General features: G+C 40.4%; 1 protein-coding gene across 2 annotated transcripts in view; it reads right to left on the reverse strand.

Moving 5' to 3' along the window:
* Positions 1-238: 238 nt before the first annotated feature.
* Nemf (nuclear export mediator factor) overlaps positions 239-22,826 on the reverse strand; it is a 54,510-nt gene continuing 31,922 nt past the window's right edge. The window contains exons 18-33 of one of the 2 annotated variants that reach the window (XM_042677779.1): positions 22,049-22,111; positions 20,504-20,616; positions 18,356-18,413; positions 17,636-17,694; positions 17,427-17,547; positions 15,188-15,458; positions 13,845-13,887; positions 12,904-12,953; positions 10,420-10,573; positions 6,399-6,476; positions 6,037-6,234; positions 3,550-3,582; positions 1,406-1,506; positions 1,276-1,319; positions 1,105-1,184; positions 239-618 (exon numbers count right to left, since the gene is read on the reverse strand). In XM_042677779.1, coding sequence (XP_042533713.1) covers positions 541-618; positions 1,105-1,184; positions 1,276-1,319; positions 1,406-1,506; positions 3,550-3,582; positions 6,037-6,234; positions 6,399-6,476; positions 10,420-10,573; positions 12,904-12,953; positions 13,845-13,887; positions 15,188-15,458; positions 17,427-17,547; positions 17,636-17,694; positions 18,356-18,413; positions 20,504-20,616; positions 22,049-22,111 — 1,544 coding nt within the window. In that variant the 3' untranslated portion in view covers positions 239-540. Of the gene's footprint in view, positions 619-1,104; positions 1,185-1,275; positions 1,320-1,405; positions 1,507-3,549; positions 3,583-6,036; positions 6,235-6,398; positions 6,477-10,419; positions 10,574-12,903; positions 12,954-13,844; positions 13,888-15,187; positions 15,462-17,426; positions 17,548-17,635; positions 17,695-18,355; positions 18,414-20,503; positions 20,617-22,048; positions 22,112-22,826 lie in introns of both variants that reach the window. The other variant, XM_042677778.1, reaches the window with a different exon arrangement.

Consider the following 22,826-nt stretch of genomic DNA (forward strand, 5'->3'; position numbering starts at 1 on the left):
TAGGAAGAACACAAAGTACAGGTACATAAATACATATGGAGATGACCAACACCAGTTGTTCTAAGTGTTATTTCTCTGGCTGTATCATGGTATTACTAGTATTTTCTACAACTGGCCTAATACATTTTTTGCAAAGTTTTCAAGACATAATTCTAATGTTTAACTGTTCCACAACAAGAACAAAAAGCCTTTTTCATGTAATATATACATTAGATATTATACACAATAGACCACCAAGTCAGTTTAAGCAATTGAGCCACTTCAATTTCTTTACATCATGAAATGAATAATTAGGATTGAAATATCAAGTATAGGGGAATACATATATATATCAGTAGTATTTAACTTTTCACAAATATTTCAGGAAATCTTATCAGACTTTTTTTCTATATAAAACGAGGGGAAAAGTCCTTTTGGAGAATATAGCAAGGCAATATTTAGTTCATTTTAAATGTGGAAGTCCTGTTAACATGGTGATTTCATCTTGGAACTTCAAAAAGGCTATAAAATTGACTCCTCGCAAATACTTTAGGATTTCAGCTATTTCCTTTTTACATTCAGAAGGTTGGGTGCAGACACTTTCACTTTGCCAGGAATGTTTCTTGATAAATCTGTGTCCTAAAAAAAGAAAATTGCTGAATACCTTCATATCTTATGTAGTAAATCATTTAAAACAATAATGTATATTATGCTATGAAAAAAAATTTCCAATATGATTTTATTGTTTCTACTAAGCATTTTCTTTTCTTTCTTTTTTTTTTTTTTGTCGGGCGTGGGGCTTGAACTCTGGGCTTGGGTGCTGTCCCTCAGCTCTTCAGCTCAAGGCGAGTGCTCTACCGCTTGGGCCACAGCGCCACTTCCGGTTTTCTAGTGGTTTATTGGAGATAAGAGTCTTATGGACTTTCCTGCCCGGGCTGGCTTTGAACTGCTGGCTTTGAACTGCGATCCTCAGATCTCAGCCTCCTGAGTAGCTAGGATTACAGGCATGAGCCACCAGCGCCCGCCTGGCATACTAAGCATTTTCTATCAATACGACAGAAACCAACTGCTAATGTCTTTAAACTGTACCATCAATCTCCACAAAGTTCTGGAGGAAAACTTTACCTTTACACTACGGAACAAGTCTTTTTCTCTGGTTGTTGCTTCTTTGGAATGCATGAAACTATTCAAGGCTGTTTTTGCAGCTGCAAATAGAAAACAGAAAAATCTACTTCTGGTCCAAGTAACAATACTGTTTAAAAATCACAACTCAAAAAAAAAAAAATGTTTGAATACCTTTTCCCTTTTTTTGAACTCCAGGAGTAAGTTTCACTTTAAACCTTTAAAAAGAAATCATGAGTTACTAAATTTTATACAAATTTATATAAATATATCAACTATTCTGAGCCAACTAATGGTGACTTACTTATAGTTTGTCATAGTAGTATAAGGGGCACATATTGGAATGGCAAACAGTAGTATGTCTTCAGGATGTGGCTGCCCTGTCAAAGAATCAAAGAGATTTTCCTAAAAAAGAGGAAAATAAAAACAATTAAAAAAATAATTTGTAGCAACCTTACAAAAGAAAAACTCTTAAGGAACAGCTGAGGCTGTAGCTTAGTGGTACAATGCTTAGTTGTATAGGCCTTGAATGTGTGAGGCCAAAGGTTCAATCCCTAGTGCCACAAGTCAAAAGGGAAAACTCAAAATACTGCCAAATAGCACCTGAATGTATTTTTATCCTTTTCTGATAGACATATAGTATAAACTGAGCCTATAAGGATAGGCTCAAAAGAATTGCTGAGTAGCTGTGTGCCGGTGGCTCACGCCTATAATCCTGCTGCTCAGGAGGCTGAGATCTGAGGATTGCCATTCAAAGCCAGCCTGGACAGAAAAGTCCCTGTGAGACTCTTATTCCCAACTGACCAACTAAAAAACTGGAAGCGGCGCTGTGGATCAAGTGGTAGAACACTAGGCTTGAGCACAAAGAGGCTCAGGGATATTGCCCAGGCCGAGTTCAAGCCCCACAACTGACCCCCCCCCCCCCCAAGAAAAGGAATAAAGTTTATGTACTATTTATGAGTTATAATTTGGCCTAGTATAACAAGTAATGAGAAAGCAAGAAAAAAAAGTGCTGGTTATTACCCAACTTGGAGAAAGCTACTGTGAGTTAAAACAATACTAAGAGATAGGATTATATTCTGCACCCTTCTCCTCCCCCCAACCCCTGCATTGAGAGTACTGGGGTTTGAACTGAACCCCACACTTGCCAGGCAGTCATTCTGCTGAGCCTTGTCTCCAGCTCTTTTTTGCGTGTGCTGCGTGTGTGTGTGTGTGTGTGGGGGGGGGGTAGTCCTGGGGCTTGTCCTCCAGAGGATTATGAACAGTGTCTACAGGCTGTTTTGGTATTTACAATAGGTAGTAGGACAAACAGAGAGTGAACTATCTTAAGATACATGAGACAGACCCTGAAGACAAAGAATTATTCATCCCAAAGCATTAAATGTCAAAGTGAACAACTCTGGGCTAGATCAGTGCACTCTCTAAGGAGAAACCCAATTTTTTAAGAGTTATTAGTAGTAGGCTATCTACAAGATACCTTATTTATCGACACAAACATACATTTAGGGCAGAATGCTTGGTGCTGAATTGTAATTAACAGTTCCATAAACTTTTCTAAACCCTTAATATATTCCTCAAACAGTTCTCCTGGACAAGATAACATACAGGGCTCTAGGCATTTACACAGAAACTGACTGAAAGATGATAGATTTGTGAGAAATCCAAAGGCATAACTCCTCTGAACAACTATTGTGCTGTTTATCAAATTACCAGGAAGTGGAAAAATGTCTCAGGGGGCAGGCAAAAGAATGGAAGAAGGTAAGCAAATGTAGTCATTATAACCTTGCTCATTTAACTGTAACCCCTCTGTACAGTATTTTCACAATAAAAAACTTACTTTAAAAAATGTAGTCATTATATTCAATGTACATTATATAAAAATATACTATGTAACTTGAGGGTGGGGATGGGAGGTGAGGAAATGGGGAAAGACCAAGAAGCACTGTACTCATAAACTTACTGAATTGTTACCCTTTTGGACAACTAATATTTAAAAAAAACAACCTCTCCTGATAGGGCTAAAATAGGGTTACAAGGCACGAGGGATAGAGAAGCTGAAGAGACAGTATTTACAAGTTCTTAGTAGAGAACTTAAACCCATAAAGTTTGACTCCAGACAAGACTGAAGTTAGTTTTGTCTGCTTTTTGCTTTTTTTTTTTTTTTGGTTGGTCATGGGGCTTGGAACTCTGGGCCTGGGCGCTGTCCCTCAACTCTTCAGCTCAAGGCCAATGCTCTACCATTTGAGCCACAGCGCACTTCTGGCTTTTTCTGCTTATACGGTGCTGAGGAATCGAACCCAGGCCTTCATGCATGCAAGGCAAGTGCTCTACCACTGAGCCACCTTCCCAGCCCTCTCAGCTTTTTGCTTTTTAAGTAAATATATCAAATATTCTGGAAAAGGACTGCAATGAGGGTGCTGTAGTAGGAATCCAATACAAAAAGCATACCTCAGTTCCTTGTTGATCCAGATCTTGTTCTTCCTGTTCCAAACATAAAAATTTAAAACAGCTATGAAATTCCATATTATTAAGCAATAAAACAGTGCTATAAGACTGTCCCATCTAACTGACAGGGTAGGGACCCTAGGTTTTATCCTTCAGTGTCCTAAGACTGAAGTAGCTTACTATTGTGCTTAATATTTCTGAGAGGGAGAACAAAGAAAATTCCCGCAAGTGGCAGGGGCAGATGTTTCACACAAGCCACGTTAAAGCGAATGTTGTAGGGTCAATGTCAAATGACAACTAAGCTTGCTAGCTTGCCAAGAGAAAATGAAACAGTTCTGATGAGCAGACTTTTATTTTTTAATCTCAGCAGTTTAAACTTTCAAATATTATGACATCCTTAATTTTGAATACTTACAAAAGAAAAATCTATTTGGGGATGATAACCTACTGTCTCAGCCTGCTTAGGCTGCTACAACAAAATACTGTAGATAATTGATTTACTTCTCATAGTTCTGTAGGCTGAGATGTCCAAGATCAGGAAACCAGCACATTCAGTGTCTGGTTAAGGGCCAGCTGTAAAACCAGCAACTTGTTGCTGTGTCTTCACATGGGGAGGAGATACTTCCTTCAACCTGCTGGAGAACTAATCCCATTCCTAAGGGCCTTACCTCTTAATATTATTGTATTGGGTATTTAGTTTCCAAGATAGGAATTTGGGGGAGAACATACTAACATTCAGACCAAAGTCCTTGCCCATGAAAAAGGTAAGTAATGCCTCTCAGGAAGATTTTTGCCTGAGTTTTCAGAATTGCAGAATTCAATAAATTGAGTTTTAGAATTATTAAACAGGAATACTTTTCAGCAGAACAAAAAGATAATAGTGATAACAAAATCTCTGTAAGCCTCACATACTTTTAACTGAGCATACAATTAGAACTCAAAGCCAGGCATTAGTGTCTCATGCCTGTAAATCCTAGTTACTCAGGAGGCTGGGGATCAAGTCAGCCTGGGCAGGAAGTCCATGAGACTACTCTTCTTATTTTTTTTTTTGGGGGGTCCGGTCGTGGGGCCTGAACTCTGGGTCTGGGCGCTGTCCCTCAGCTCTTCAGCTCAAGGCTAGCGCTCTACCACTTGAGCCACAGTGCCACTTCCGGCTTTTTCCTTTTTGCTTATGTGGTGCTGAGGAATCGAACCCAGGGCCTCAGGCGTGCAAGGCAAGCGCTCTACCACTGAGCTACCTTCCCAACCTCATGAGACTCTTCTTATCTACAATTATCTACCAAAAAGCTGGAAATGGTGCTGTGGTTCAACGTTGTAGAGCACTAATCTTGAGCAAAAAAACTAAGGGATAGTGCCCAAGACCTGAGTTTGAGTCACAGGACTGGCATGCATGTGTGCACATACACAAACACAAAATTAGAACTCAAACTTCAAATAAAAGCAATGCTGATCATGAAAGTATTAAGGTTTGATTCAGCTTTTATAGAAGCTTATCAATAATGCTTAAAATTTCAAGAGGATACACATGGAGGATACATATATGCCTACAGGAAGGTATAGTGGAATTTGACCTTGGATTTGGTTGATAAAACAATTTACATAATGATTGTAGCTGTAAAATTGTTAACTTCTTGCTTTTTCTGTACAGCCATTTGAATATAATATGAGATAATATAGAACATTACCCCACAGAAAAGCTTAGAGAAGTATAAATTTATTAAACTTAGTTCATTTGTCTTTTTTTTTCCGGGTAGTTTGAGCTCAGAACCTCAAGCATTCTACCACTGGAGTTTAACTTAAACTGAATTTAATTTAACTGAGTTCTAATAAGAACCAAATAAAATTTCTCCATAAAAGCGATTATTTTGTAAAGACTTGTAGCAGTTTTTTTTTTTTTTTTGACTGCCTATAATTCTTTTTTTTTTTTTGGGTCCGGTCGTGGGGCCTGAACTCTGGGCCTGGGCACTGTCCCTCAGCTCTTCAGCTCAAGGATAGCGCTCTACCACTTGAGCCACAGCGCCACTTCCAGCTTTTTTCTTTTTGTTTATGTGGTGCTGAGGAATCGAACCCAGGGCCTCAGGCATGCAAGGCAAGCGCTCTACCACTGAGCCACCTTCCCAGCCCCATTGACTGCCTATAATTCTTAAAAACAGTTTAGCTTTAGGGTTTTGTTTGTTTGTTTTGTTTGGTGCTGGTACTGGGCTTGAACTCAGGGCCTCAGGTTCTCAACCTGGTGCCCTTTCACTTGAGCCACAGCTTCACTTCCAGCTTTTTGGTAGTTAATTAGAGATAAGGGTCTCTCAGACTTTTCTTCACAGGCTGACTTCAAACCATCTGAGGGATTTCAATCTCCTGAGTAGCTAGGATTACAAGTGTGAGTCACCAGCACAGGTTGTATTCCTAATATGAGGATTGCCATTTACCCTGGTTTTACCACCATTAAGTCCCAGGTTCTGGGCATCCTAGGCAAGAGCCTGAGAGCAGCCTTACCTTATCATCATGTGAGTCATCTATAGCCAAGTCTTGTACCTCGTGAGTTAAGACCTCAAGGGATGGAGTTTCTTTCTTAATGATGTCTGAAACCCTTTGTCCACCTTTGGGTTTCTGAGGCTGCTTTTTCATGGGTTCATCTTTTGTTTTTCCTTTCTTTCCTTTCTTCCCTTTTTCTTCTTTGTTTGAACCTGCAGACTTCAATTCACAGAGAAAAATCAGTTAATATCACCGTCAATAATATCAAGATTTTAACAACAACAATAAAAATAGTTTCATTTTCTATTTCTCACAGATTAGATGAGGGCTGGATGGCCAATGAAAAGCAAAAGGAATAAAGGAGTTTTTTATATGTTACTTACCCCCAACAATTTCATAATAAGTTCACGATCTTCTTCATCCTGGTCTTTGTATTTTTCCTTCATTTTTTTCATTTTGCTCTATTAAATCAGAAAATTTATTTTAGAAAATTTGAGCAGTAAGGAATGTAAAAAATACTTGTAATTCAGAAAAGGTGCTTCTAAGCAGGGCACTGGTGTGGCTCAAGCCTGTAATCCTAGCTACTCAGGAGGCTGTGATCTAAGGTTCACAGCTCAAAGCCAGCCCAGGCAGGAAATTCTGTGAGACTCTTATCTCTAATCAACCACCAGAAAACTAGAAGTAGAACTATGGTTCAAGTGGTACAGTGCTAGCCTTGAGCACAAAAGCTAAGTGCCCAGGCCCTGAGTTCAAGCCTCATGACCACCACCAACAACAAAGGTGCATATAGGCCAGATATGGTAGTTTTACATCTTTAATCGTAAACATTCAGAAGAATTGCAAGTTTGAGGCTAGCCCAACTTAGCAAAATCCTACCTCAAAAAGAAGTCTGTTTTTCTACCATTTCTGTCAAAAATGTTAAAAATAAAGCACTATTATGATAAGCAATATGAAGAACACAAATGGACAAACCATTGTCTTTGTCCTCAAAGAACAAACCACTGGTGGACAAAAGGTTCATACAGAAATTAAGGTAAATTGGGCTGGGAATGTGGCTCAGTGGTACAGTGCTTGTCTAGCCCTGGGTTCAATTCCTCAGTACCACATAAACAGAAAAAGATGGGAGTGGCACTGTGGTTCAAGTGGTAGAGCATTAGCCTTGAGCAAAAGAAGCTTAGGGACAGTGCCTGGGTTCTGAGTTCAAGTCCCAGGATTGGCAAAAAAGTAAATTAACATCACATTTTACAAATAGAATGGGTAAAGTGGAAGGAAGATCTTGATGTAAAAAAAGGAGACATTTTCAGTCTGTGCAAAAATCGTGAGGAAAAAAAAAACGAAGTTTTCCTTAAAAGTGGACTTTATAGTCTGTGGGAACACAAGAAAAGCAAGAATCAAAAGGAAAAGTCTAGAGAGCTATTATACCAGTTACTGCATTTATACACACAGAGGAAGAACAGGAAATATAACAGCAAAGTTAAGCTAGGAACTTGCTATAAGGTTAAAACAATTTTAATTAAACTAGTGTTTTGTTTTTTGTTTTGGTGCTTGAGATTAAACTACAGTTTGAATATGCTACCCAAGCATTATACCAACTGAGCTACAGCCCTGGCCTGCAATTCATTTTAAAGAAGATACATTGATCTATTACCACTGGCGCTCTGCTTAGTCTCCACTTTTTAAAAATAATATGGGCACTTAAAAAAGCATAGGCTAGGGGCTGGGAAGGTGCTCAGTGGTAGAGCACTTGCCTTGCATGCCTGAGGCCCTGGGTTCGATTCCTCAGCACCACATAAGCAAAAAGAAAAAAACCGGAAGTGGCACTATGGCTCAAGTGGTAGAGCGCTAGCCTTGAGCTGAAGAGCTGAGGGACAGCGCCCAGGCCCAGAGTTCAGGCCCCACGACCAGACCCAAAAACAAAACAACAACAACAAAAAAAGCATAGGCTAGGGCTGGGAATATGGCTTAGTGGTAGAGTGCTTACCTGGCATGCATGAACCCCTGAGTTAGATTCCTCAGTATTACATAAACAGAAAAAGGCAGAGGTGGTGCTGTGGCTCAAATGGTAGAGTGCTAGGACTTGGGCAAAAGAAGCTCAGGGACAGTGCCCAGACCCTGAGTTCAATCCCCAGGACTGGTTAAAAAAGAAAAAAAAAATAAGAAGTATAGACTAGTTCAGTATCCCTGGCCGTAAGGTAAATGCAATCAAAACAACATTAGGATTCCACCTCACACCAATAAGATTGGCCAGCATCAAGAATTCAAACAGTAACAAATGCTGGTGGGGAGATGGGGGAAAAATAATCCTATAACACTGCTGGGAATATAAACTAATAAAGCCAACCAGAGATTTCTCAAAAAACTAAATACAGAACTTCCCTACCATTCATCCATATCCATACCACTCTTAGGCATCTGCTCAGAATATTCTAAGTCAGGATACATTAAAAAGATACTTGCACATCCATGTTCATGACTATACTATTCACAATAGACAAGTTATAGAAACAGCTCAAATGCCCTACAATGGATGGGTAGATCAAGGAAATGTGGTACATCTACACGATAAAATTTTACACATCCCTTAGAAATAATAAGTCATTTGCAGGGAAATGAATGGACCTAGAACAAATCATACTAAGTAATCCAGGCTCAGAGAGACAAACAGGACATGTTTTCTCTTCTGTAGAAGCTAGATCTGAAATACAACTATTCATGATATCATACAGGGTTCACAGCATTTACACACAAAGTAAAGGAGGGTGTACTTAAGGGAACCTTGAAGGTGTAACTCCTCTGAACAACTGAAAATAGCAGGAAGTGGGAACATGTTTTAAGGGGTGGACATAGGGGAAGGTGGCAGGAATGGAGAGAAGGAGGGTGAACAAATGTAGTCATTATATTCCATATTTACATATATTATGTAAAACTGAACTATATTACTTGTGTATAGGAACAGAAGGGGGAAAGTGGTGGAGAATGAAGGAAGGTATGAAATATCAATAAGATTTTACTCACTTGACTTACGAAATTGTAATCCCTTTGCACAACTACTTAAATTAAAAATATAGTCTATTGTCTCTTTCTTCATCAACTAACTTCCTTCCTTCCTTCTTTTTTCTTTCTTTTTCATCTGTCATGGGGCTTGAACTCTGGGCCTGGGCGCTGTCCCAACTCTTCAGCTCAAGGCTAGCACTCTACCACTTGAGCCACAGCCACTTCCAGCTTTTTCCATTTATGTGGTGCTGAGGAATTGAACCCAGGGCCTCATACATGCAAGGCAAGCACTCTACCACTGAGCCGCCTTCCCAACCCCTTCATCAACTTTCTTTAATGAAGTATATAAGAATCCTAACCAAAATCACATTGAGAACTACTGTGGGACTGGGGTATAGGCTCAGTAGTATAGTACTTGCTAAGTACATGAATTGAGGCATGGGCTCAATTCCCAGCATCAAAAAGGGGGGAAAAGCCAGGCACTGGTGGCTCATGCAGGTAATCCTAACTACTCAGGAGGCTGAGATCTGAGGATCACTGTTCAAAGACAGCCTAGGCAAGAAAGCCTGTGAACACCTTATCTCCAATTAACCACCAGAAAAACCAGAAGTAGCAGTGTTGCTCAAAGTCTCAAAGTAGTAGAGTGCCAGCCTTGACCAAAAGAACTCAGGGACAGTACCTGTGCCCTGAGTTCAAGCCCTACAATTGACAAAAAAAAAGGAAGGTGTAAAAAAAATTCAGCTCTGGGGGCTGGGAAGGTGGCTCAGTGGTAGAATGCTTGCCTTGCATGCCTGAGGCCCTGGGTTCGATTCCTCAGCACCACATAAAAGAAAAAAGCTGGAAGTGGCGCTGTGGCTCAAGTGGTAGAGCGCTAGCCTTGAGCTGAAGAGCTAAGGGACAGCGCCTAGGCCCAGAGTTCAGGCCCCACAACCGGACCCCCCCCCCCAAAAAAAAAATTCAGCTCTGCCATTTATTAAGGGGAGACTGGCGAATCAGTCTCTTAGTCCTCCTCTGCATTAAAATTATTATGTGGGCAGAATATCATACTGGTCTAAGGAACACAGATTGCTAACTTCCATGTTCCCAGGATATTTTTCTTTGCCTCCACTTACGTTTCACTTTTAAAAAATCAACAGAAAGCTGGGTGCCAGTGGCTCACACCTGTAATCCTAGCTACTCACAAAGCTGAGATCTGAGGATAACAGTTTGAAGTCAAAGCCTGAGAGACTCTCCAATTAACCACCAAAAAGCTGTAGCTCAAGTGGTAGGGGAGGCCTCCAGCAAAGAAACTCAGGGACAGTTCCAGGTCCTCAGTTCAAGGCCAAGAACTGACCCCCCCACCCCCCCCCCAAAAAAAAAATGAAGAGAAACCACACACTTCCCTATGTGACCCATACAAAAGCTTATTACCTTTTGTCCTCGTTTCACTGGCTGGGTAGCAGCAACATTTTTGCTTGTGTTCTGTTGAGTTTCGTTGTGTATAGCACTATCCTTTTCTTTTTCCTTTCCTTCCATCACTTCTAAATCCCCTGAGTCAACTGGATACTTTTTCTTCTTCATTTCTCTAAACACAAATGAAATGGAAACATGAGTTCTAAGAACTTCAAGTATTCAGTGCTCTAGCTGGGTGCCTATAATCCTAGCTACTCAGGAGGCTGAGATCTGAGGATCACGGTTCAAAGCCAGCCGCAACCAGAAAACCGAAAGCAGAGGTGTGGCTCAAAGTGGTAGAGTGCTGTCCTTGAATAAATGAGCTCAGGGACTGTGCCCAGGCCCTGAGTTCATGTCCCATGACTGAATTCAGAATAACCTTCCCTAAAGTTACCCAAGTTGCACTCCAATTCAATAATGAGCATTTTTACAAAGCTTTTTACAAAATTAGTCACTGAGCTTTATTTTATTTTATTTTATTTTGGCCTGTCCTAGGGCTTGAACTCTGGGCCTGGGTGCTGTCCTTGAGCTTCTTTTGCTCAAGGCAAGTGCTCTACCATGTGAGCCACAGTGCTACTGCCACTGGCTTTTTTGAGTAATTTATTGGAGGTAAGAGTCTCACAGCCTGGGCTGGCTTCAAACTACAATCCTCAAATCTCAGCCTCCTGAGTAGCGAGGATTACAGTGCCTGGCGTCAACTAGCATTTCCTCACCTCTGTTTCCATTGTCTCCCCTCCCAAGGTATCTAATTTTAGTTCTTTTAGATGATTCTAATGATAGTTTCCTCAAATCTCTATACTATGCTTCTGTTAGTTCTGCTTAATTTTTCTGTATTAGTCTATTTATTGACTTTCCACTATGAAAGTTGAGAATTTCACTTGTGCTCTGTTACATAGTTATAGTTTTGTAAAGATTGATTTTCTGCATTAACGTTATTGTGAATATTGAAGTTGTAATCATTGCTTGTCATTCTAAGTTTTATACTTTTGATCCACATTCACCTCTCCCATCTTACAATTCATCAGGTCACAAATGCCTCTTTCACATTTCGGTCTACTTAAACATTGCCCCAGAATATCTACATATTTCTTCTAAAACTGTCCTTCTTAGTTATTGTTAATTCTCCTTGGAGTCTCTCTTACTTTCATGTGCCTAAGTGCTAAAATAGCCCTTTTTTAGAGGGTGGGCAGCAATGGGGTTTGAACTCGGTGCCTTGCACGTGCATAGCAGGTACTCTTCTACTTCACCCCTTTTGTGCTTTAGGTGTTTTTTAAAATTTAAATTAAAAACTTTTTTGCCTGGGTCAGCCTGGACTATGATCCTCCTGCCTACGCCTACCTGGGAACACTGGCACATGCCACCACACCCTAGTTGGGTGCCAGAGCCTTGGTAACTTTGATGAGATCAAAGCTTGGTATGAGATATATGGAAACATGACAACAAAACCCATTAGTTTGGGCTGGGAAGGTGGCTCAGTGGTAGAGCGCTTGCCTTGCATGCTCGAGGCCCTGGGTTCGATTCCTCAGCACCACATAAGCAAAAAGAAAAAAGCTGGAAGTGGCGCTGTGGCTCAAGTGGTAGAGAGCTAGCCTTGAGCTGAAGAACTGAGGGACAGCGCCCAGGCCCAGAGTTCAGGCCCCACTACCGGACCCAAAAAACAAAACAAAACTCATTAGTTTGTGCAATTAATATGACTAAATCATAGAACTAGCTAGTCTACTTAAGGTAATTCAATGTATTGTATATGTTTATGTATATGGTAAAGGTCTAATTCATGAACTATCTTACATAATGACATATTAGGTCCCTCAACCCAAAAATCATAATTACAGATGCATATCAAAAACTTAAGATTTGTGCTAAGTCTCGATAATTTTGTTATTTTTTTGGGGTGGAGGGGTCTGGTCGTGGGGTCTGAACTCTAGGCCTGGGCGCTGTCCCTCAGCCCTTCAGCTCAAGGCTAGCGCTCTACCGCTTGAGCCTCAGCGCCACTTCCAGCTTTTTTCTTGTTGCTTATGTGGTGCTGAGGAATGGAACCCAGGGCCTCATACATGCAAGGCAAAGTGTTTTACCACTGAGCCACCTTCCCAGCCCCAAATCTTGGTAATTTTAACAGAGGAAAGCTTTAGAATCTTTTTCTTTTTGTGCCAGTACTGGGGCTTGACCTCTTGAGTTTATGTTCAAGGTTGGCTTTTTTCTCATGGCTAGACCTCTATTACTTGAGCCATGCCTCTAGTCCTGGCCTTTTGCTGGTTAACTGCAGAGAACAGTCTTACAAATTTGTGTACCTGGGCAAGCACTGAACCATGATTTTTAATTCTCAGCCTCCTACATAGCTAGGCCTATATGTGTGAGCCACTGGCAGTCAGCTAAAAGAAAGCTTCTGAACAGTGAAGTGTAGCTAAGTTAACAATTTTTAAAAATATTATAAACATACTTGAAAAGAATAAAAATATGTTTTACCTTCTTTCCTTGGCTGACAAATGTCTCCGGCTCTGTGATTTACTGTCACTCTGTTAAAAACAAGGAAACACATTAACAGGACTAATAATTTTCAATAGGTAAAATTAAAATAAGAAAGCCAGGTGTCTTATCTCCCTTCAAGAGCACCCAAACTCTGCTATTGTGCTTCCTCCTTTCTCCTTGTCTGCTTGCTTACTTACTCAGTAAAGCTCAGCCAAGTTTTCTTACAACAACAACAACAACAACTAAAAGCCAGGCACTGTTGGCTCACACATGCAATCCTATCTAGGAGGCTGAGATCTGAGGAACTCCTTTATTTTATTTATTTATTTTTTGGGCTGATCAAGTGGGGCTTGAATTCAGGGCCTGGGCACTATCCTTGAGCTCTTTTGCTCAAAGGCTAGTAGTGTTCTACCACTATAAGCGTCTCAAAGATTTTCTTGCCAGGGCTGGCTTTGAACCACAATCCTCAGATCTCAGCCTCCTGAATAGCTAGATTACAGGCGTGAGCCACCAGCATGTGGCTACAAGACTGTTAACTCCAGTAGTCACCAGAAAACCAGAAGTGGGGATGTGGCTCAAACTGGTAGGCCACCAGCCTTGGGCAGAAGAGTTCAGGGGCAGTGCCCAAGCCCTGAGTTCAAGCCCCATGACTAACCAAAGAAAAAAAATTTTTTTTCAATTTAATTGAAAATTATTTTTTACTGGACTTTGAACTCAGGGCACTCACTTAGATTGCTTGCTTGTCTGGTGCTCTACCACTTGAGCCATGCCTCCAGCATTTTGCTGATTAATTGGAGATGGAGGATTTTTCTGCCTGGACTGGCTTTGAACGGCCATCCTACAGATCTCAGCCTCTTGAGTAACTAGAGAGTAGACATAGGCACTCAGTAAAAAAATTATTGGGAAAAACATTTTCACAAACTTCAAAAACAGCTTACTGAATTAGTAAATTCCTCTTTTGAAGCCAATTTCGGGAGGGACCTATGGAGAAAAAAGAATAAAAAAGAGCCTATTAGACTGTGAAAGACATTAATTTACAAGATATCAAAACATTCCCCCTATCATACTCTCACTTATAATCCTACTATCTTTTTTTTTTTTTTTTTTGTCGGTCGTGGGGCTTGAACTCTGGGCCTGGGCGCTGTCCCTCAGCTCTTCAGCTCAAGGCGAGCGCTCTACCACTTGAGCTACAGCGCCACTTCCAGTTTTCTGGTGGTTTATTGGAGATAGGAGTCTCACGGTCTCACGGTCTCTCCTGCCCGGGCTGGCTTTGAACCGCGATCCTCAGATCTCAGCCTCTTGAGTAGCTAGGATTACAGGCGTGAGCCAACCAGCGCCCGGCTAATTCTACTATCTTTAAAAAATAACAATAGAAAAAAATACAGTCTTGTCATCTTTTCAAATAGCATATACAACATGCCTACATGTATACTTTTAAGTAGGTACCATGTGTTGAAATATTATATGTCAGAATAGTATATGTCAGAAACTGCTAGATGTTTTACATGTGTAAAATCTTCACCAAAACTCTGTGAAGAGCATACTATGTTATTTTCACTTAGAAGGTACCTGAAGATTACATGTCATTGCATTAATGGCACAACCTAAGACACTGTCTGAACTTTAAGCCCCCCCCCCTTTTTTTTTTCTGTCAGTTGTGGGGCTTGAACTCAGGGCCTGAGCCCTGTCCCTGAGCTCTTTTACTCAAGGTTAGTGCTCTACCACTTTGAAAGCCACAGCGTCACCTCTGTTTTTTGAGTGGTTAGTTAGAGAGAGTCTCATAGGGACTTTTCTGCCTGGACTGGCTTTGAACCATGATCCTCAGATCTCAGCCTCCTGAGTAGCTGGGAAAATAGTATGAGCCACTGATGCCCAGCTAAGCTATTCTTTTTATTACCCTAATAATAATGCTTTTAAACTATAAATTCTTTAGCTGGTGATCAGTAACACACTAAAGACTAACCCTTTTTCCCCCTCCCCTCCTTGATCCCCAACATTCTTCCTGGATGGGATAGCCTTTGTTATGAGCATGAAGAACCTTTGCCTCTTTTCTGGTTGGTGTTTCTGGTTATTAGTTTATCTATTTTGTGGTGAGTCATGGAACCCAGGATTTTGCATTCTACCACTGAGCCAGCACTCCTAGTCTCTGCTTTTTTCTATTTTGACCTATTTTTGACACTTTGCTGTTACATATTTTTGTACCCTGATCCTGGGAATTTCTCTAAGGAGAGGCTCAAGCAACTGATTTAAATGAAACTTAAAACTTATTATTTTTATTTACCTTTGGGATTGAAGATGGGTTAAGTCAATGGTAGTATCAGGATAATATAATGTCTCTTCCTCTTCATCCTTCATTTCTTCAACAGACCCTTGATCTTTTTTCACTTCTTCAGATTCTCCTTCATCTTCAGAGCTTTCTTTTTCAATGAGCTCATTTTGTTCATCTCCATCACTCTGAATAGTAACAGCCTCTGGGTTACCCTGAGTCGTGAGCTCTGCATCTACTGGAGTTTCATGTAATTCCTCTCTGTCTTCACTGCTGCTGTCATCTCCTTCTGAACAATTACCAAAATGGAAGTCAGGATGGGGACCCCAACAAAGTTATGGTATTGACCTGAAAACTTCACAAAAACATTTCAGACTTTCCCAGAAGATCACCAGAATAATTTCTCATCTCCAAAAGGTACTACTCTGATTCAGACATCTGCACCATGAGCAGGATGGACTATGGGATCTCCAAGATCTTTCTCCCACAATAAATTTCTTATATACTGCTACCATTTGACAATGAAAACCATAGATTGCCTTTCTTAGGTAACTTTAGAAAGCAAGACAATAATTAAGTTGTATAAACTCTGCAGCTTTCCTAACATAAATGAAAGCTAACATAATGTTATATTATGCTATGTTATTAGCACATAACAAGTGCTCACGCTTTCACAAAAATACTACTACTTAGTAGTAATACTAGGATGAGCAAGCATCACAGGGTGAGGAAAACAAAAAAAAATAATGAATACAAAACATGTGTGACTTTGTATAGTGTGTGGGATATGGTGAGGAGCCATCTAATAGACTGCTAGCACTGTAGGTATAAATGAAACCACATATGATTCCTAAAAAGGAATGACCCAGGAGGGGGAAAAAACTGTAAAAGCAATTTAGCAAGTATTTTTGCTTTAGTTACCTCAGGTAAGCTGGTAAATGTATTCTAACTGTAGTTGCTCTCTACTTATAGCAAATATATAATTAAAAATAAAAAATCTCATATGAGAAACAGAATTTGTTATAGGTGTCCATCATTTCTAATTCCTCAATTCGAATTTAAATGCTAATTTATATACACCAGTCCATTTTTGCTAGATTTACACACTACCCACTAAATACTGAAATTGTATTAAACATACACTAAAGTATGCTAGTTATAAATCCTATCAAGTATTTTTTAAAAATTTTTTTTGGGTCCAGTCGTGGGGCCTGAACTCTGGGCCTGGGCACTGCCCCTCAGCTCTTCAGCTCAAGGCTAACACTCTACCACTTGAGCCACAGCACCACTTCCAGCTTTTTTTTCTGCTTATATGGTACTAAGGAATCGAACCCAGAGCCTCAAGCATACAAGGCAAGCGCTCCATCACTGAGCCACCTTCCCAGCCCCCCCACCTTTTTTTTTGAGGTCATGAGCTTGAACTCTGGGCCTGGGGCACTGTCCCTCAGTCTTCAGCTCAAGGCAAGAGCTCTACCACTTGAGCCACAGCACCACTTCCAGGTTTCTGGTGGTTAATTGGAGATAAGAGTCTCACAGACTTTCTTGCCTGGGCTGGCTTTGAATTGTGATCCTTAGATCTCAGCCTCCTTAGTAGCTAGGATTACAGGTGTGAGTCACCAGCACCCAGCCTATCAAGTACTTCTTAATTCATCATAATAAGTATGTTTAACATGTGAACTGACAACTAGTATCTTTTTTTTTTTGCCAGTTGTGGGACCTGAACTCTGGGCCTGGATGCTGTCCTTCAGCTCAAGCCTAGTGCTCTACCACTTGAGCCACAGCACCACTTCTGGCTTTTTCTTGCTTTTATGTGGCACCGAGGAATCGAACCCAGGGCCTCTTGCATGCAAGGCAAGCACTTTACCACTGAACCACCTTCCCAGCCCTAACTAGTATCTTTTTTTGGTGTGTGTATATGTGCCAGTCTTGGAGCTTGAACTCAGGGCCTGGGTCCTTAACCTTTTTGTGCTCCTGTCTAGTGCTCTTGCCACTTGAACCACAGCTCTACTTCCTGCTTTTTTTGTGATTACTTGGAATTAAAGAGTCTCATGGACTTTTCTGGCCAGGCTGGCTTTGAACCACCAATCTAAAATCTCAGGTAATGAGGACTATAAGGCATCAGCCACCAGTCCTTGCAGTATCTTTTTAAAATTTTTATTTTCCCCAAAGAGACATGATCATCTAAATAAGGATTTAGAAGTAAAACAGACAATAGAAAGCATCACAAGCCAATTTATTTGAATATGTGAACTACCTAGTTGGTCCATTTCTTCTGATATGAGTTCACTTGTGCAACTTGCCAGCGTCTCAGTGTCTTCATCCTGCACTCTGACTTTTCGTTCACCCCGATGTCTCCAAATACAAGTCTCATCTACCTACAGAAATAGTTATTTTCAGTGATAAAACCGTAAGGAAGATTTATAAGAACTAAAAAATAAAACAACCCAAGGAGATGAAAAGTACCTTAAAGAGGAAGCTAAAACCCATCATTAGATATGAAGGAGGAAGGAAATTCTTTTTTCCTACAAAAAATAATATATATCAGTGTTTCAAACATCAGTTCTCTTTTTCGCTTTTGTCTGAAAAATAATTGACACCAGTGATTATATCTATTTAGGAACCATAAACAGGAACAGTAATCTAAAAGAATAACATACATGTTTATTTTCATACTTTGGATTAGTCAGGCCCTGAGTTCAAGTCCCAGGACTTGCAAAAAAAAAAAAAAGATTATTCAGTGCCTGAGCACTGTACCTGAACTTACTTTATTCAAGGATAGCACTCTACCACTTGAACTACAGCGCCACTCAGAAGTGATACTGTTTTCTGTGTAAGTGGTACTGAGGAATTGAACCCAGGAATCCAGGGCTTCATGAATGTTAGGCAAGCACTCTACCACTAAACCACATTCCTAGCACCTGAATAATCTTTTTAATTTTATAAAAGGGTCAAGCTATACTTTCTTATTCTTATAACTAAACTATGTTAAAGTACATTTGTATCAGTGTATATGAAGATGAAATGATAATTGCTCAACTTGTCATTCCAAGTCAGAAAGCTCCTTATGTCCTAAGTTGATATGTTATTAAAGTAATCAGTTTTTGAGCCAATTTGTATATGGTATTCAGACCTGTCATCATAATTCACTGACAAGTTAGGAACATTTTCACATCAGGTCATTACCTCTTATCATAAAACTTCCTGTTGTCAAATATTCTCCAGTTGGTGCTGTTTTAGATACCTAAGAAACATAATAGTATGTTATATTGATTTCTTCTTCTTCTTTTTTTTTTTTGTCAGTCGTGGGCTTGAACTCTGGGCTTAAGCACTAACCCTGCACTCTTCAGCTCGAGGTGAGCACTCTATGGCTTGAGCTGCAGTACCACTTCCTGTTATGTTGATTTCTTAAGAAATTTTAGGCTGGGTACTGGTGGCTCATGCCTGTAATCTTAGCTACTCAGGAGGCTGACATATGAGAATTGCAGTTCAAAACCAGCCCAGGCAGGAAATTCTATGACATTCTTATCTCTAAGTAACCATAAGAAAACCAGAAGTAGCACATGGCTCAAGTGGTAGAGTATTAGCCTTGAGCTGAAAAGCTCAGGGACAGCGCCCAGGCCCAGAGTTCAAGCCCCACAAATGACAAAAAAAGAAAGAAATTTTAGGATTTTTTTTTCTACCAGAGTAGCCATATTTAAATAAGTAACATTATGGCTTCCTAACACTATCTACCCTATTATATACTTACAAATAGTTCTTATAACACTTGTTACTTGATATGAATGTTTTCCTACCACTTACATATAAGCTATCTATTCAAATATATTGTAAGGGCTGGGAGGGTGGCTCAGTGGTAGAGCGCTTGCCTTGCATGCCTGAGGCCCTGGGTTTGATTCCTCAGCACCACATAAGCAAAAAGAAAAAAGCCGGAAGTGGCGCTGTGGCTCAAGTGGTAGAGCGCTAGCCTTGAGCTGAAGAGCTGAGGGACAGCGCCCAGGCCCAGAGTTCAGGCCCCACGACCGGACCCCCCAAAAAAAAAAAAAATCAAATATATTGTAAATATAAAGGAAGGTAACAAATCCACTCCCCACACAACTAATGTAACATAATAAAATTTTGTTTGAACTCAGGGCTTGAACTCAGGGCCTGAGCATTGCCCCTGAGCTTTTTCAGCTTCATACTAGTGCGGTACTACTTGAGCTCATAGCTCTGCTTCCAGCTTTTTTGTGTTGATTAATTGGAGATAAGAGTCTCACAGACTTCTCTGCCTAGACTGGCTTTGAACTGCAATCCTCAGATCTCCGCCTCTTGAGTAGTTAAGATTATAGGTATGAGCCACCAGTGCCCAGTTTGTCCCTAAGCTTTTTTGCTCAAGGCTAGTGCTCTACTACTTGAGCTTATAATGCTACTTCTAGCTTTATGGTGGTTAAAGATAAGAGTCTCATGGACTTTTCCTGACTAGGCTGGCTTCAAACCTTCAAACTACTCAGCCTCTTGAGTAGTTAGGGGTTACAGGCATGAGCTAAGGATTTGTAGTTAATTTTTTTTGTTGTTGTTGGTTGTGCGGCTTGAACTCTTGGACGCTGTCCCTGAGCTCTTCAGCTCAAGGCAAGCGCTCTACAGCTTGAGCCACAGCACCCCTTTTGGTTTTCTAGTGGTTTATTGGAGATAAGAGTCTCAAGGCCTTTCCTGCCTGGGCTGGCTTTGTACTGTGATCCTCAGATCTCAGCCTCCTGAGTAGCTACAATTATAGGCACGAGCCACTGGTGCCCAGCTAAATTTTTTTTTTTAAGTAAATTTTATTAAGGTAGGCATTTTATCTTCCTTTTCCTTCTTTTCTTACATTTGTGGTACTCAGGACTGAACCAAGGCTTTGTACATGCTAGTTAACAGCTCTACAACTGAGCTACATCTCCTGCATTATTCTCATCTTCAAGATCTGACACAAAGTATAGCTGAGGCATGGCACAGATGGTAGAGTACCAGCCGATGAGCGTAAGTGCATTTGATTTCTGGTCTCAGGCAAAAACAAAAAGAAATTTTAAAAAGTAACCCAAGCTGGCATGGGTGACTTACACCTCTAATTCTAGCTACTCAGGAGGCTGAGATCTCAGGATTGTGGTTTGAAGCCAGCCCAGGCAAGAAAGTTCAGGAGACTCTTATCTCCACTTAACCACTAAAAAGCTAGAAATGAAGCTGTGGTTCAACTGGTAGAGTGCTAGCTTTGAGCACAAAAGCTTAGGGACAGTGCCCAGGCCTTGAGTTCAAGCCCCAGGAACAGTAAAAGAAATTTAAAAAATCATTAATAAATAAATGGATCATTCCTATTACCTGATGATGGTACACCCACCAAGCACTAGTGATAACTCGTGCATCCCAAGCAGCACTGTAGCAAAGTGCCATTGTGCCAGCTTCGGTCAAGGTCCGTGGAGGGATAGCTTCTCCTACAATAACAAGCTATGGTTCAGTACCAAAGTAAAAACATACTACTGTGTAGTAAGGGTAAATCATCTTAAGCAATAACACCTCATCTTATTTCAGTATTATAAGTCACTGCATATATGTTTAGCAAAGCTTTGATAAAAGCAGTTACTTTTAATAAAACGTATTTACATGGCAGGTTTTGAAATTGCTTACATAATAAAAACAAAATAAAACAAGTCATAGGCTGGGCGCCGTTGGCTCACGCCTGTAATACTCAGGAGGCTGAGATCTGAGGATCGTGGTTCAAAGCCAGCCCGGGCAGGAAACTCTGTGAGACTCTTATCTCCAATAAAAACCACTAGAAAACTGAAGTGGTGCGATGGCTCAAGCAGTAGAGTGCTCGCCTTGAGCTGAAGAGCACAGGGAAAGCACCAAGGCTCAGAGTTCAAGCCCCACGAAGGACCAAAAAAAAAAAAGTCATACATGATATATCTTTCCAAATAAGTAATTGAAAAAAATATGAAATTTGGAGACTTCCAGAATTAATTCAGATTACCTGAATCATCAAAAAGAAAAACATATTGATGTATTCCTACAGCTGGGATTCAATATTCTAATTGGGATGAAATTCATATAACATAAAATTATTTTTTGTGTGTCGGTCATAAAGCCTGAACTGTCCGTAACTGTTTTTGTCTTTTTGTTTTTGTCAGTCCTGGGGCTTGAACTCAGGGCCTGGGCACTGTCCCTGAGCTTCTTTTGCTTAAGGCTAGCCAGCACTCAACCACTTGAGCCACAGAGCCACTTCCAGCCTTTTCTGTTTATGTGGTACTAAGAATTGAACCCAGGGCTTCATGCATGCTAGGCAAGCACTCTACTACTAAGCTACATTCCCAGACCCCCTGTTTCTGATAAAGACTAGTGCTCTACCACTTGAGCCACAACTCTATTTCTGGCATTTTGGTAGTTAACTGGAGATAAGAGTTTCATGGATTTTCCTGACCAGGCTGGCTTCGAACCTGGATCCTCAGTTCTCAGGCTCCTGAATAGCTAGAATTATAGGAATGAGCCATCAAGTGCCCAGAGAAAATTCTTTAAAAAAAAAAAATGTACAGGGCTGGGGGTTTAGCCCAGCGGAAGGGCGCCCACCTGGCACGCGCAAGGCCCTGGGTTCGGTCCTCAGCCCTGGAAAAAAAAAACTACAAAAAAAAATGTACAAAATGTAGGGTTGGGGTACCCCAGTGGCAGAGCACCTGTTTAACTTGCCTATCATGAGTGAGGCTCTGTATTCAATACAGAGCATCACTACCACCAACAAAGGGGGGAGAAAAAAATGAAAAAAAAAAAAAGCTTCATATATATAATTATACCATTTTCATGGAATACCCTTTATTGTTATATTCTTATAGTAAAATATTTTAAGGAATGTAAATAATAATAAAAATATATTACCTGTTGGATTCTTAATTACACAGCTAGTAGCTCCATGAAGATCAGCATGTACATAAATGTCTCCTTAAATAAGGACAAATAACAAATGATACATTAAGTTCTACTTCTCCCCCTCATCTATATATATATGTATGTATATATGTACGTATACACACACACACACACACACACACACACACACACACACACACACACACACACACACACATACACACACACACACACACACACACACACGGATGGATGGATGTATTTTGGTGCCAGTCCTAAGACTTAAACTCTGGGCCAAAGTGCTGTCCCTGAGCTAGTATGTTCAAGGATAGCACTCTATCACATGAGCTAGAGCTCCACTTCTGGCTTTTTGTGGTTAACCGCAGAGAGTCTCATGGACTTTCCTACTGGCACCCAGCTTTTCTTCCCTCCTTTTAAGAAAGTCTATGTCACTGATCTTAAACTTCTGTGACTCTAGCAATTCTTCTGCCTTAGTTTCCTGGATATTTGTGGTTATAAACATGCTTTCAGTCCTATTTCTAAATGTGGAAAATGTTTAATAGAGTTTAGCACTGAAAAATTAAGCCTTTATAAGCTTGACTTGCACTAATTTTGAAGAATTAAAATCTATAATAAAGATTAAAAGTCCAATACTACAAATTAGCCTAATAATGTTACTTTAGCAATATTCACCCAGAATAGCAAAGCACATCTTTAGCAAGCCATAAATCAGTAAATATTTCTATTAAAAGGCAGGTGCCGGGGCTGGGAAGGTGGCTCAGTGGTA

Source organism: Dipodomys spectabilis, unplaced genomic scaffold (genome assembly GCF_019054845.1).
Source record: "Dipodomys spectabilis isolate Male_0828 unplaced genomic scaffold, ASM1905484v1 ptg000042l, whole genome shotgun sequence".
Taxonomy (NCBI): Eukaryota; Metazoa; Chordata; class Mammalia; order Rodentia; family Heteromyidae; genus Dipodomys; species Dipodomys spectabilis.